Source organism: Rhizophagus irregularis, chromosome 5 (genome assembly GCF_026210795.1).
Source record: "Rhizophagus irregularis chromosome 5, complete sequence".
Lineage (NCBI taxonomy): Eukaryota > Fungi > Glomeromycota > Glomeromycetes > Glomerales > Glomeraceae > Rhizophagus > Rhizophagus irregularis.
The window spans coordinates 4,630,103-4,647,664 of NC_089433.1; the positions used below are offsets into that span (position 1 = coordinate 4,630,103).

The 17,562-nt window shown below is 26.1% G+C and overlaps 2 protein-coding genes across 2 annotated transcripts; one reads left to right on the forward strand and one right to left on the reverse strand.

Moving 5' to 3' along the window:
- Positions 1-10,330: 10,330 nt before the first annotated feature.
- On the reverse strand, positions 10,331-11,880 carry OCT59_025529 (uncharacterized protein; the record flags this gene model as incomplete). Its single annotated transcript, XM_066139140.1, has 2 exons — positions 10,331-11,201; positions 11,627-11,880. 2 exons carry the CDS (start codon positions 11,878-11,880, stop codon positions 10,331-10,333), a joined length of 1,125 nt encoding a protein of 374 aa, XP_065992155.1.
- A 3,884-nt stretch (positions 11,881-15,764) lies between these two features.
- Positions 15,765-17,562, forward strand: OCT59_025530 (uncharacterized protein; the record flags this gene model as incomplete). Its single annotated transcript, XM_066139148.1, has 2 exons — positions 15,765-16,583; positions 16,651-17,562. 2 exons carry the CDS (start codon positions 15,765-15,767, stop codon positions 17,560-17,562), a joined length of 1,731 nt encoding a protein of 576 aa, XP_065992156.1.

Sequence of the window (17,562 nt, forward strand, 5' to 3'; positions counted from 1 at the left end):
ATAGAAATTGTGGTTGGCTCCTATAGACAATAGGATATATATAATTTATATAATATTCAATAAAATATTTGATAAAAATATATATTTAAAAAAATATGACACACTTAAACCATTAAGAGCGTTATTTTTTATTATTTGTAAAGGAGATAATAATTAATCATTATCTGAGTTGATAAATAAACTCAAAATGCTGTAAATATATTTCCATCTAATTATCAAAATTATTTGTCTTTTTTAAAAAAACACAACCGGTCAAAATATGTGCATCAACATTATTGGTCTTTAACAAATGACTAAAATACTTAGCAGCTTCAGCGACAATTAACAACTCATTTCATAAATACGTTAAAGAAAATCATTGTGAACGAAAATATACTGTAACATAGAATTCAAAACTTTTAAACATTAAAACATCAAATATAAAATTCACAAGCTTTCTTAGTATCAAATGCTTTGATCTTCCCTGTTTGAGTAACATAAGACCATACATCAATTAATCGGATAATTCGTGCCGAATAGTCTTACTTTAATGATGGACCAATACAAAAATGATAACCATAATTATGTTTCATTGAGATTTCACTTTCACGTTAGGTCGAATAAAATGCTATTAACTTGATCCAAAAGTAAAATTAATAAATAAAATATAAAGAATTAACACGTTAAACCAATTAAAAAAGAGTAAACCTTAACAATTGCAGAATGGTCATACAAGGACTTAGAAAGTTTTCGCCAATGTCCAAAGAAGTAGTTCCCCATGCTGTTGCCTTTAATTTTGATCAGGAAAAGTTATAGTAAAGGAATACGCAATTCCTCTACGCAAATATTTTTTCATGAATATATAAGCTCAAATAACATCATTATACCAATGATATCTCTTTCTCTCAATTTCTTTATTCCATTCTTCAAATAATTTAATTCGGTGAAAGATATATCCAGGGAGAAGGCTAACGAAAAAAGTTTAGCTATTTAACCATAAATTATTCTCTCAAAATAAAACAAATAGAATATTCATTATAAGAAATTTTCTTTTGAACTTAGTTTTTTTTATGCGTGTGATTTATATGTTAACAAGCTGCGGATTAAAGGATTTTGTAGCAATCTTACAAAATATATGTGTATATGTCAGACTGTATTATAATTGATCATTTTGATGTAACGTTCCTATACATTATCCATTAAAAAACGGATATCTGGATATCCGGATGAACGAATACAAACTACTTTTTACATTTCAAAAAATACAAAAACAAGGATTCTCATATTCTTGTATTTTCATGTATTCACTTATTGTATTTAATTTCTTTTTTAACAAAATTTGTGTAATAATATGACATCTTTAACCTTAAATTTTCCATTATCATTCATCCATTGCAATTAATTGCGCCAATAATTCTCAACTCTTTTTGTTATCATTTTTATTATCTCTATCGAAATTGTAAACTTATTCTTAGTCTTTGTTTTGGTTCAATCTTTTGAAAATTTCTTACCCAAAAAATTTACTTGCGTCTTTTCTTTTTTCATTTTAAAAGAATGTGATGGAAAAAATAAAACACGTTATTTCAATTTCAGATTAAAAATCTGACTAAGAGAAATACACAGTTTGTTAGTAACTTTAATTAACGCCTAGCACTTTTATATTTGTTAGTTTTTCACGTTCTTACTATATTTTAAAGTTAATATTATGATATGCTACGATTTCTGCAATATGCTAAATATGCTACAAACAAATCTTCGAACAAAAAAGATGGAAATTCCCTAAAACAACGAATAACTTGTTTAAACAAGTTTATTGTCCAATAAAAAATAATTACATTATTTCTCGAACAAATTAACGTAAAAAATTTTTTATTACAGTTCAATTATTTTTAGATAAAAATATGATTTTTGAGTTTGTATATTTTGGTTAAATTCAAGCTTTTTTTTAAAAAAAAATTGAATAATTCTTTCCTCCAACCTTTCAAACATTGGATCATTCTGATATTTTTTTTTCTGTTATAGATTATTCACAGTTTTGGCAATTATCATCAGTATTTTATTGCCACGTATTATTTTTCAAAACAAAAAGTTACCTGTAACTAACATTGTATAAACAAAACATTCAGTAATATTTCGTCATAAAAATTTTAAAGGATTCAAATTGAGGCGCACTGACACCTTCACATGCTCGTATTACTGTGCCTTTTCTATTAAAAAAATGTAATAATTATTAATATAAATTAAACCAAAGATGCTTTTGTATAAAAAAAGTCTGTCTAGATTCTTGATTGTGGTTTATTTTGCAGTTGAGGCTTTAGTGCATTCAGGCTGACATACATCAGCCATTAATTAACTAAGCGCGAAGTTCGCTAAACGCGTGATATTCTCCTTTATATAGAATTCTGATGTTAAAAGCACAAATATTTGAATTGCGCATTTTTCTTTTCTATTTAAGCAATTAAGACTTTCGGGCCGACAAAACAATCAGCCATTAATTAAATAATGACTCGCGTCAGATGACGGTCTTAGTCATCCGAGGTGCGTCAACTGACACGATCTACAGCAAAAATTTGAAAGAAAATCGCCGGATATTGGCTTAGTGATCACTGCGTAATGCGCAGGTTGAAGTTTTCCGTAAATACAAACAAATATTTATGTGTACCACTTTTTTTTCAAATTCCACTGTTTTTTATAAATTCTCCCCTAAGACTTCCTTGAGACTCCTCTTGAAACTCTTTCACAAATTCTTTTTCACACCATATTTTAATACTTTCAAAGATATTGATAACTGATAAATATGGTTTAACATATTCATATCTAATTCATCATTATTAAATATTACAAAAAAGTTTTAATGTTTAGAAAGTAGAAGAACAAAGAGGAATTACATAAAAAGAAAATTTCCCACTTCTTGAAAGAACAAACAATTGGCAAAATTATGCCTAATTAAGATAAATTTTTATTAATTTTTTTATTTAATAAATAAAATGAATGAAAGTTCGTAAATAATAAATAACTTTTGTTCTGTCAATGTATAACATTTTTTTATTAAAAAAAAGTTATAGTATTTTTATTATAGAGAATTTTGTGTTAGCTGAAGAGATTAGCTTTTATTATATAGAGTATTTTACATTTGGACATGTTGACAATTTACTGTAGGACTTCATGCATCTTCTCCTGTTGAAAGCATTAATGTTTGGATTAAAAGCTATAATTTTAATTCCAATATTTCCTTATGTGAGTTTAGTGATGTAATATATAAAAGGCAAAGACAAAATATTCGTTTAGTTTACGTAAAAGACGAATATGAAGATAAAATTAGCAAATGTTAATATTATTGAATTAAAATCTGATAAAATCATTAATATTGTCCTATTACTTTAAAACGGATGAATCAGAGTTATATTATATTTCAACGAGTTGGTATCTTTTTTTTTACACCATTATGAAGGATACATCTTTTTTAGAAATCTTGAAAAAAAAAAGATTTTATGGACATGTATGTGAATGTAAATCCAGGCGGAGCAAGTCATATTCAGCCAAACGATAAAGTCACATTCTATAAACTAAATATACAGGAGAAGCCTCGGAGTGAAATTACAAATTCCTTTTGGAATGAGGTATAAGACTACTGTTATCTGATAATATACTATTCTCAAGATAATGTACTCATATTTAATTACTGGATAAATGATTATAACTAAAACAAAATACCAGATTTTGATTTTTACTATTTTTACTCTAAAGCAGCATTACCAACAGCAGCAAATGTCACTAAGGATATAATTCAAAGTTTAGAAAATTAAATTTTAAAATAATTATTTTTTCTATATTTAGATCTTTTATTATTTAGATAAAAATGCACATTTCCTTAAATTTTTTATTATTCTTTAAATAATAATGTCTTAATTAATTGAACAATTCATAACCTACACAGCTTAAGCTTATTTTATGCTTTATGATTTAATATTGTAAAAACTTATATTCCACTTTCAAAATGACTTGCCGACGTTCTAATACTTCTCGCCAAAAATCTAAGGTTCGCAAACTCGATCGAAGGTGTATAGATAATTTAAATCTCTGAGGATTACTATGAGAAACTTATGGTTTTTAACTCATTGTAATACTTAATAATGATGAATTAGATGACTTTACAACTACTACAGGATACAGTTTATACTTTAAATTGATGGTTAATTAGTAGAAAAAATTAGAATGTGTTAATAGAAGACCATTATAGCAGAAGCTTTGGAAGGCTCAAAAAAAAAATAAACTTAAAGTCTTATTGCTGTCAGACATGTGTGCTTATTGCGCTGAAAAAGGACATTGGGTCGAAGTCTGTCCCCATCTTCTTGATAGTCAGCAAAAATCTATGTTTTAATCGCTGGAGTACAGATGAAATCCAAGAAATAGATATATAATTATTAAGATTTGCAATTAAAATAAGATATTCAAAACTTCATATTACATTATTTTGTTTATACCAATTACTGACCAAAAAATGTTTAGCTGTAGTATGGCTGGATACTAAAGTTAAAATGTCTAAGATTAATACCGCTTCTGGTTTATAATTTCGTATATACCCTTTTATTATTATATTCTAATTTCTTGTATACATCTGAAGAGTCTGATCTTGAACATCTGATCTCAAGGATGAGAAAGAAACTAAATCTGAAGCGGATGGGTGATCAAACATTTTCAACATTATTTAGAACTTAAGCCATTTATAGTTGTTACTGACAATGCCACTTTAAAATGGCTGATATGATGTGAAGGCCATTTGTCTCTTCATCTGAATTCCAACATATAAATGGGACCTGGATAGAAATTAAGGGATTGATGCCATAAGGTTTTTTAATTGTTAATATATTTTGGAAGAAGAATACCGTAATTATACATATTATAGAATAATAGTTAAACATTTTCAAAATAATATAAAAAAAGAATACTAAATTACTAAAAAATGAACTAATATTGGATTATCATAAGTAAAAGTAAAACATAGAATGGCTTGAGGATATTATGACTTATTGGCAAAATATTATCACTAAAAATTGCTTTCATTATTATTTATTCACTATTTATGAAAATCTAGTTAAATCTCACTCTCAGTCTCTCACTCACTCCTGTTAATATTATTGATTTTTAACATATCTAATTCACCACTATTAAATATTATAATAACTTCACATTTAAGGTTAATTAGTAAAAAAGCATTACTTTTTTTATTATAATATCTGAGATAAATTCTTATAATTACTATATTCTTCTTCCAAAGTATATTATTAAATAATTGTAAGATTATTTCGAAATAGTATATTACATTAATTCAATTAACAGAATGGGATTGAGAAATCTACAAAATTGCTTCTATAGAAAGTAATATCCTGGTGTATTTGAAATTTGGATCACTGATGAGCAAATGGGTTAACAAAAACTTTGATGGATTTAAGAGAGCTTATAGATTTTGGAAAAGAAGATAAAAAAATGAAAGACTTTTTTTATTAAACTTTCTTTATAATTTACTTGGTTTTTAATGAACTATTTAATTTACAATTAACAAGCTCAAACAAAAATTAGCAATAGATAAATAGGGTTTTATGATTAGAATGGTTTTTTATAATGCAACTTAAAATTCCTTATTGCATTATTTTTATTTATACCAAAAAAGTGTATAATAGTCATAATTGTTTCTAAAAGGACTATTCTTTCTCTGTTAATAACATCCAATATTTTTACTATTTCCATTATTATTAATATGGTTGCTTGTCACTCTCACATTTCTAAAAAAATCAAAGGACTGCATTAAGAACAATGAATGATGACTGTAAAATTTCTAAAAAGTAGTTAGGTTCATGGAAGTATTTCTTTAAAATATTAAAAAATCTTTATGGAGTTTTAAATTTTATAAAGTATTTAAAGACTAAAAAGAACAGAAATTTAATGAAAAATATTCCTTTATTTTATATTAAAGGCGAAGATCCTATTAATAATAAAAATGAGGATGAAGAAGGCAAATATCAATCTATCAAAATTCAAACAATTGGATAATGGTTTTATTGAATTAAATAGTCATAAATATGGCTAATGTCAGCTAAATTTCTTAATTTTATAAGACTTTTCACAGACTTATTTAGGAAATTTTGACTGAATAAAGACATTTGTACTCAGTTTAAAAAGTGAATAGGAAATGGTGCATTTATATTTTGTTAGAAATAATAATTCAGTCATTAATTTGACAAAACTTACTGTGGTAGTCTGGTAGTAGATTCATTAACCAGAGAATTCAAAGGAAAAAGTTATAGTCACCAAATTGGAGCTTTTCAAATTTTATGAATTTAAATTCTATTTATTAGTTTTTTAATTGATTTCAAAAATCAAAACTGCTTTTAATTATTGATATTTTAATTTTCTTACATCACATTTTTATGGAGTAACTAAACGTATAAGCCTGCCTTTCTTGAAGTAAAACTAAATAAAATAGATATTGTTAAAGCTTACAAGTTAAAATACATTAAAAGAAATTTGAAACAGAACTTTAGAATCAATAATAAAAGAAAATAGTTGATGCATTCAGATGCATCATATATCCATTATAAGTATCTTGTGCAATCATTTTATAAAACACGTTGTTATAGAGCACAAATTCCTTTAAAAAGAAAAGACATGGATGACTAGTTTTTTAGATTTCTTATTTACCATTTATGAAATAGTTAATTTTTTGAATTAAAATTTTAATTAAAAAATAATTTTTATATATTATAGATTTGCATTTCTGAAAATATCAAAAAATAGATAAATTAATTAACAAACTTTCAAAAAAAAAGCAAGATTCTGCTTGAGCACAGCAGAAAGACAGAGCATAGCGAGTAAGGTTTGGAGTTATTGGAGAACGAATGGGAAAGAAGCCTGACATCATGGGAATGATGAAGCAAGAGGAAAAGGTTGGTGACTTAAATATACATATTCTTTTTTTTTTTAGTATTAACTCAAAAAATATTTTTTTTCTTAAAGGGCTCAAATAATCAACATTGAAGATAAATAATTTAACAACTTCAGATTTAAGTTCTATTTTTTAAAAAAATTTTGTATTTTTTTTGAATATTTTTTATTTTTTAAATAGTGCATTTATATTTTGTCAGAAATGATGATTCAGTTATTAATTTAACAAAACTTACTGTAGTGGATTCATGCCTCATGATTATAAAATATATTTAAATGGAAAATTAATATTCAAAATATTTATTAAGAAACATATTGAGGATTTAGATATGTTGGTTTTAAAGGATAATTATAATTTTACATTTTTGTTAAAAATGTCTGATTTGTTTTGGGTTAGTTAAATTATTTAAAACATATAAAATAGTTAATATAGTTACAATACAGAACTTATTAATGAATTAATTAGGAAGTTATTATTAGGCTTTAAGATATTAATATGGGAGCCTAGAAATGAATTACAAATAAGAAAAGAGAAAAAGCATAATATCAGTAACAAAGATAAAATAAAGAAGTCAAGTGGAATAAAATCGTACATAGAAAATGCTGAGGCACTTCATAGTAGAGAAGCCTGAGAAGGTGAATGGAATAAATGGAATGATATTTCTTTCCATTGTGGTGGGCATTGGTCAAACTTTTAGGCGGATCTTGACGGTCACCTAGAAATTTTGGTTGCATCAATTATTGATAATGATACAGCCATGATATAGGTGATAGATCAACTTTTTCTTTGGAGGAGTAGTCTTGTCTCATATGAAATAAGAAAAAAACAAACTTTTATAAGATCTAAAAATAAGCATATTATTGGTTGAATGTATGTAAGTTAGCAATGTTATAATATGACAAGGCCACATCTATAAAAATAAATAAAAAAAAAATATTCAAAATATTTAATTAAAAACAGTAGCTGTGGCAAAGTAAAAATTCTCATTACTAAAGCTTTCATACACTACTTGGTCTTTTAGTATTAATTCAAAAAAATATTTTTTTTCCAAATAATCAACACTAAAGATAAATAATTCAGAAAATTCAAATTTATGTATATTTTTATATTTTTATAATTTTTTATATTTTTATTTTTTTTTATATTTTTATATTTTTTATATTTTTTAAGAGTTTATTCATTACCTCATTATATGATTATTATTTTAGTTAAAATTTGAAAACTTTTTTTGTAAATACTTTGTAAATCTTTTAAAAATATTTTATTTACATAATGAAAATAATAAATATCAGGAAATTTTTATTTGAAAATACAATATTATAAATACAATTATGGGAACAGAAAAGTCTCACAAAATTTTTATGGATTTTAACATTATAAGAATTTTAGCATTAAGTAATAAGTTAATCAAGAATGCTAAAGGAAATAATGTGTTATAGGATTGTTTTGAAAAACATGAGATACATTAGAAACTTCTTTATAGGCTTTTCATCTTCTCAGTGTAAAAAGATTAGCACTGTATTAGAAGATATCTTGCAACTCGTATTGACAAAGCTGAAGTAGACAGAGTAGTGGGTGTTACTAATTTCACATTTTCTGTTACACTCCCACAGCCCATAGCAGATAGCTTTTTATTATTTTTATTATTTTCTTTTTAGTTTTCCACATAACTATTTTTTGTTTGGTATAATTTCCCACCTTACCTCCCCTATTCCTACTAACTTTTTTCTTTATCTTTAGTTTACTATATCAGATATTAGATACCGTATGACTAGAGAATGGTGCCAAGTTATAATAGATTTAGACAATGTATAAACGATAGATAGTTTTATTATTAGTTTAAAGATGGCAATTTTATAGTGTAATTTAAGCAATACTGGCCAGAAATTGGAAATAATCAGACAATAAATTTTATTATTGAAAAAAGTTTCTGGAAATTATTATTATTTTTTGCAATAAATTTACTGTGCATGCATATACTTGCTAGCTAGTTCACAGCATAGTTTTAACACTTTAGTTAATCAGGCAGCAATAAATGCTGTGAATTGAAAAAACTAAGAAGTTATATACCAAATCCAGAATTTGTAAAATTTTCTTATAACAAATTTTAAAGAAATATTTAAAATTTAGAATGCCTAAGAAATTTCTTCCAAATATTAATAACTTATTATTATATGGATAAAGTTTAATCACTACATATCTTCAGTAGAAATGAAAACATATTGAAAGAAAACTAACAGTCAAAAACTAATCATGGCATTCGAAGCAAAACTAATCGATGCTTTGAAATAATAAAATAATAAAAATGTTGATATAAAAATATAATTATTAGGGACTTAGGGTATTAATTTACATGATCGGCAGTAATAGTAATATAGTATTACAGATGACACAAATTTCGAAAAAAAAAAAATTTTTTTTTTTACTTGTTTCGACTTGAGAGATCTCTTTCGTTATAGACAAAGATAAGCAAAAATTTTTACTTCATACAATAAAATAAAATAAATAATTGTTAAAATACAAATTATCGATCTATACCGATATAAAGGAGTGACATTGTTTATTGTGTTCCAAAGTACATTTCGAGCTCTATAATGTGGTACTGATTGCTTTTATAAAAGTTTAATTTATTTAAGTAAAATCTCTTGACTTCACTTAATCAAAATAAAATCAGCTTATCTGAAATCCGCAATAACCATCTCATTAAATAATGCCACCATAAAAAATAACGATTAAAAATAAATAAAATAAATTCAATTTTGAGGATATTTACAAATTCTTTAACTTAAAATACTGTTTCTTATAAAATGTACAATTTAAATATTTTAGCATTTGAAATTTTAAAGTATTATACTTTATAACTTATGAGTATCATTAATATTTTTAAAGCCTTAATATATATCATTTTTAATAAATTATAAACTAATCTTTGCACATTTTTTACAATACAACGTACATTAGAGATAACGTATTCGCCAAAATTTACAAATAAAAGAAATTGGCACCCATACATTTCCTCATCTATTATTTTAATGAACGTATTGACTAAATTATAATCAATGAAGACACCAAATTAAGCAAATAAAACGTTTATACAAGAAATTAAAGACCGTGAAAGTTAGAAAGCATCACTTTAGACTAAAGGCCTTGAGATAGTTGCAATAGTTATGGCTTGTGAAATTTAATAGAACAGAAATAATTCATCTAAAAAAGTGAAGTGTAAGATAATTAAAACTAATATTGTTGAATATATAGAGAAAAATCCATTAAAATGCTTTCTATATATCTGAATTATTCTTCAACTCTACAAATAGTTACTGGAAGAATGTAATATAAAATAATATAAACGACTTAAGAAACTTATATTTGTATATTTTCGATTTTTTATAATTACATGTAAAATTAATTTTATTCTCTCTCTTTAATTTGAAATACTTCATAGTCTTCTATTGAAAATTCATTTCCGGTATCTCTGATCTTTTTTTCATAAAAGAACTTTTGATACCGAATATTATAATTTACAAACTCACCAGTAGCTCTTATAATAATGTCTGTGCCAAAACATGGACCACGTTTAGCGCCATAATTCAATGCATGTTCTGTATCTTTAATATTACTAATAATTGCACTTTTAATATCCTTTTCTTTAAAAGAAAAAACAAAACTATGTTTTGTTTTTCCCCAATTATCTGAAGAGCTCCACATTATCGGATTATAACCACCAATAATTTCTTCTGTTCCTTCTACTTTAATAAAGGTAATGGTATTATACTTATCATCACATAATTCATGAAATTTTTTAGGTGTAAATCCATCTCGGCTTCCTCTTAATAATAATTGAAATTTATACGGTAAATATAATTCTCTTAAATGATCAAATCTGCTATTGTTAATAACTGTTTTATCAATCCATTTCAAAATAGTTGAGGCAATTTCTAAAGTAACAATTTTTGTATCAATAATGCTCTCAATTCTAATATTTCTAGGAAATAAAATGCTGTCATTTGGTTCACTTTTAGGATCCAAATGAGATTTTAATAAATCTTCATAAAGTTGATGATTTAAGAGTCTTTTATAGGGACGAACTTTTTCTAAAAAATCTTTGGATGATAAACTAAAAAATCTAATTAATGATAAACAATGTTGTAAAACATTTTTCATTGCTTTGAAATCATCATTCGACCAAGTATTAGGATCTGGAATAAGTGTATGATTTTGTGCGAGACCCCATTTTAATACATGTTCCCAAACCTCAATTTCTTTCATTTGTAAATCATCTCTTTTAATAAGTTGAACTAAAGATTTTTCAGGAAGAGAGGTGAAATCAAGTGATTTAAATATTTTCTCTGGAGATTTTACCATAAAATCCGTACAAAATTGTTGAAGTTCTAATAAAGAATTTGATTGAAAGCTTGTTCTATGAATAAGTTCAAAATGTTGTTCCATCCATTCGGTTTTATTTTCAATTAAATATTTTTGTAAATAATCAACTAATTCTTGAAGTAGAAGCTCATCCGCAGCTAATAATAGATTGAGAATCTCCGAAGTGTCTTGTCCATTCAATGAAATAATACCACCATAAATATACCTATACAAAAAATTTGAATTTCGAATTTGAAAAATTTGAAATAATTTGAATATTTAAAAATTTGGGATTATGTTATTACATATAAATTTATTGTATACAAAGTTACAAACTCTTACTTTAAAATAATCTGAAAGATTTCAGGCGATATGTTTGATAATTTAATATGAGCCAAAGAATTATCCCTATTTTTTTTATTAGAAGCCAAAGTTCGTCGTAAATATGGAGAACGGTAACACAAAATATTCATATGAGCACGAAAGATTTTTACATTAGGATCCTCTCCAACTTCAATTGTTATATCGTAATATTCATCATCATCTAATAATTCAATATAGTTTTTACTTAATTTTGAAAAAAATTGGGTAGACATTTTGTCTTTTTTTTTTTTAAAAAAAAGCGGTTCAATTTAAATGTTGTACTCCGTACCTCGTTTCACAATGAGATTTAAATTTATTGCGTCATTGATGATCATCTCTTAAGAATCTACATTTTTTATCATACATTACCAAGTACTGTTAGAAAGTCTGAAGAATTTGGTTAACTGATTTGAGCTCTGATGGAAATATCTTATTCTTAACCGTTGATAATCAATAGTATTGTAGAGCTTGTGCCCGTCATAAAGACGTTTGCCACCACAAGCTACAAAATAAACCTTTATTTAATTTGATAAAAATTATAACAGTTCCCGAGTTTCAAAATAAAAATAAGAGTTAATAATAAAATGAAAAATTCAAGAAAGAAAATTAATTCTCAATAACTTCAAAACAAAAATTCTAAATTCTATTTTTATAATCAGATCGCATTAATAAATAAACAATTTCTAAATTCTAAAGTTTAATCACGAGCCTGTAGAGGGTAAACAAATTTATCACAATAAAATATAAATAACCAATAAAAACCCAGAATAGTTTTACGTCATTACGGACGCAGTACATTTAAAACTGTCTGTTTTTTACTCTAAAATATAATACTACGCCCCAAAATTAATAATTTCACAATATAATAATATTTCGACCGATTATTGAGCTCAAATTTAATTATTTAATTTTTTAAAAATTAAAAAATTTAATATCACTATTAATAATAACTAATCATATTACCAAAAAAAATAATAATAAGCATTTACATGAACATAAATTAATCTTGAAGATTGCGAGTCATATTTTTCGATTTCATTTAGTTGGTGAAACCTTAATACAAAATATACAATAAATATATTCAGTATCGATAAAAGTCCTATTTTAAACCTTGCATCTTTTTGCAAGGCAAAGATTATTTTTAAATATTTACAAATACAGTAACAGAAGAAATATACTTTTATTACAAATTTCTTAATCTTTATTTAAATCGATAAATAAAAATTTATACGTGGTAAAAGACCGTTAAAGTTAGGAATCATTAAACTTCCCCTGTGTTAAATCCCGAAATTTAGCCGGCATTATGACGTTATAAGGAATTAACCATTGTGGATTGTACACCGAAAAATCAGTATAGTAAAATAATATGGAGAAATATTATTTCAGAAGCAATCATTTATTTCTTATGAAATTTAATTATTGAAATGATTATAAGGTATTCAAAATAAAAAAATGCAAAGGTTAATTCAAGTCAATACTACTAAGAAAAAATATGGAAACAATAATATTTAAGATTATTTTATGAAAAAATATAATAAATATAAAATAATTTTGTACAATTCTTTTTAAATACGCTCTAAATTGTTGATATGTTGCATTAATTTAATACAATTTAATAATAAAGTATTGCACCCAAGAAATTATAACCATGTACACATTTGCATTTTTTTTTTGCAAAATAATTTGTCATTTTCGAACAAAATCCAATATCAAATTATTTCAATTTTCAATATATAGATACTACACTCATTTCCTTGTGATTTGATGTACTTTATAATCCAGACTCACTACTAGCACTTATTAATGATAATGTCATCGCCAAAATATGGACCATATCTATGGCAATAATACACAGCGTAAAATGTATTTCTTATATTACTAACAATTGCATTTTCAACATTATTATCTTTAAAAGAAAAAATAAAGCTGTCTTTAGTTATTCCCCACGAATTAGAAGAATTCCATATAATCGGAATTTTTTTTTGTTAATGTAAACTGTTAATGTTTGTTAAGGTTACGAAAAGTAAGTCGGTTTATAAATCAACCAATTTAGGAAAATTTGAATAAGGCTTTTCTTGGCTTGTGTCATTTGTGTAATATAGATTTAAATGTGAGCTATACAGTCTATACACGTAAAGCATTGTATTCTTTATTCGTGATATGATTGTTAATATCACAAAGTTTTTTTTTCAAAAAAAAAAAAGTTTTTTTTTTCATACGCCAACGAAAAAAATACAAATACTTATATTCTTTATATATAACATTTTACTAATCAAATTTTATTATTATTGTTATTTTTATTGTAATATTGTATAATAATTTAATTTTAAACAATTTTATTAATTGTCTTACTAAGATGTATCTAATGATAGTAATTCCATATCTCTATGATTGAAAGGCATAAAGAAAATTAGCCAAATATCAACAAGATGAAAAAAAAAAATTAGCCGTCTAATCTTTTTTCCGTTTAGAAACTCTTTCTTCATCTCATTGGTGTTCCAAAATTGGTACTCGTTACAATTAAATGTAATACAAACAAAGATCTTTTATCTCGATTATTCTCAACAAATCAAAAAAATATATATATAATAGCGGGTGCAGTTTTTGTATAAGAATAAATGTCCCTATATATTTCAGGTTTACCATTTTTTTCAATAATATTTTTCTAGAAATTTCTTTCAATTAATACTAAATATTACAATGCGGTTAACATACAGTAAATATGCAAGATTAGCCAAATTTAGGCAACGGAACGTGTTAAATTAACACGTTTCGCTTTTATAGGGATTGATGACCTAACTATGGATGAAAAATTCTTAGATTATACGCAAATCAAAACTTTACTCTGTCTAATTTCACTATGATGGCGACGCATCTGTGTACCCTACCCCTATATATATATATTTCTGAGTCCTGTGCTTATAATGATAAAAAAATAATATTATAATATTTATAAAGTCATTTGTTATATAATATTTCGGTTATATGAACCGTCATTCTGTCGGCAAAACATTTGTCGGCGACAGGGAAATTTTATGAGTAGAAAATCTAATATGCGAACATCTGAAATCATATGGAAATTCTGTTTCGCATTCGATTTAATAACGAAACCCTTTCCTTTAATAATGAAAGAACACGCATGCACCGTTTATTTCTTTACACGTCATGCCCGATATGGCAAAAGTATGAATCTTGATAAGACAAGTGGTAGTAAAGAGCATAATATAAATACACGTTAAGTTACGGCACTTTTTTCAAAAAAAAAAAAATTTTATTCAAAAAAAACAAAGAAATTTCTCTATAAAAAAAGAAGTGAAAACTATTAAAAAGGCAAAATGAAGTTCAATATCTTCCTTCTCTTTTTGGTTATCTTCTCTGTTACCGCTTTAGCTGTACCAGTTGAATTGAATCATTATTGTAAGTATTTCCATTGTGGTTACTAAAATAATTAAATGTTAATTTTTTATTTCATTTTAATTAATAAATAGGTGATTATTGTAAGTATTACTCCTGTTCATTTCCGGTTGGTACAAGCTAAATCGAATCAACCAACCGGACTGGAAATGAACCGGCCTATTATATTACACTCGATGTTATTATTAACTGAAAATATTAAACTTTAATTTTCCATTTACTTAATTTTAATTAAATAATGTATAGACTGTAAGTATTCATCATTGTTGTTATTATTTTATGGTACCTATTTTTGAAAATACTAACTAATAAATTAATAAATAGGCTGTAAGTATCGGCTTTATATATAATAGTTATTACTGTATTATGTTTTTAAAATATTTAAAATTTAAAATATTTTACCTTTAAAATATATATATATATATACACATTAAATACTAGGCTGGGGTAAGTTATTATATTTGATGTTTATTGTTTTAAAACAAATATTAACTTTTTTATCTTTCCTTTTATTTTTAAATAATAGAATGTAAGTGTTAACATTATTATTACACACAATGTTATTGTTCTTACAAAAATATTAATAAATGCCAATTTTTCTTTTATCACTTAAATAACAAATAGTTTGTAAGTATCTTCATTACCATTAGTATTACAAAAATATAAAAATTTTTTATTTTTTCTTATTAAAACACTAATAAATATGGAGTCATACCGAGGGCAAGAGGAGTTCGAGGAACATCTCTTAAAAGAAGTCAAGTCTTTTGTGGGCAAAAATTTTACAAAAGCCAACTCTAGGCATAAAGACGAGTTAGAGGATATTTTCGACAAAATATTTTTCAGGACGCTAAAAACACATAGGCTACTAGTGGAAATAAGTAATATTACTGGCATAAAAGGTGAAACCATAGAAATAATAGCCAGGAGTATACTGAGGTTCGCATATAGAGAACATGATAATGATGTCAAAAGAATTGGAAACCAGAATATTCGCCTTCGTTCATGGCTGCGGCAGGCGCAGCAAAAACCTTCAACACATGATACACATCTAGATAAAGAAATAGAATGCGAGTTAAAAACACCAATCAAAAACGTCTCGAAACAAAGAAAAACGCCAAAAAATAAAAAACGTGAAAAAAAATTAGTTAAGGAAATTGTGCTCCCAACAAAAGTCGATCAGTTATCGATCCAAAAAAATTCTGGGGCTCAAAGTACAACATCACGTGACATATTATTTTACGACATACCATCAAGATATAGTGAGGAAGAGGTGGTCAATGCCATAAAACAGTTAGGCGAGGTACATAGAATTAGGATCAAAAAACATTACAAATACCAATCAGTAAGAGCGGACATATCATTATTGGAAGACTATGAGAACTCCTTCTTGAAAGGAGCGTGGAAGGAGAAAGTTTTAATAGGAAGCAACGAAAAAAATAAAAAAATCATTGACATTCGTTGGTTCAAAGGAGACAGGACAGTTAAAGATATAAAAGAAAAATGCAAATGGAAAGCTTACAAAGTAATTCGGATGAATTACTACCAAGATATAGCGAGAAAAAATTATACTTTTGAGTATGGAAAAATAGCTCGTTTTGGAAATAAAGACAGTTTTCTTGGCATACTTTAAAAATGAAGATCAGTCGAATAGTGCAATCACTCTGGACGGTGGAATCACAGATCAAGCCTGGATTATTCACGGAAAGCGTCAAGATGGTGTGCCAAAGAAGTCTTCAAAAGAGGATCTTCCAAAGGCCCTTATCAGTACGGTTCCGAATAATAAAAAAGAAGAGCAGATGACAACAATCATTATGCCAACAACTATTAAAGATATAACCACGGAAGAGGTAGTTGATACCGTTAATAAATATAGGAAAAACCTGCTAAATGAAAAGCAAGTTAAAATGATATCGCCTCCACTAAAAGATTACACTTCTATGGATAATGTGGTTAGAATCATAGAAGAGTATAGAGAAGAGATAATGGTTGAACATGGAAAGGTGGCATTCAATAATACAATAATGATTGAATCATCAAAAGAAGATAGTGCTGCTGAGAATATAAGAGTCGGAGACACGAAAAATAATAATAAAGCTAAGGGTGCTTTAACTAAAAACGTTGTCAACGACAAAAAAGATAAGTCAGTGTGCACCAAACATGGCGAAAAGATAGTTACCCCAGTGGAATTACATGAATACACCAAAGTCAACGCTGATTGTACTAAAAGACTACCAAAGAAAAGTGAGTATCCATTTACTCTTTCAAATCGTAATCCATTTGATATAGGTAAAGGTAGTGATTTTACATCATCATCGGATGATGAAGAACACATAAAAGAAGTCAAGAAGCGTATAAAGAAAAAACAAGGAACGCGCAGTGACGTGGAATACGAAGAGTCGGAAGACGGTTTCAGAGAAGTTAAAAAAGAAAGAAGACCTTGGGCCGGGAAGCCTGGAAGCAGGATGGGCCGAAAAAAGAAAAAGGGTCAAAACAAAAAGTAG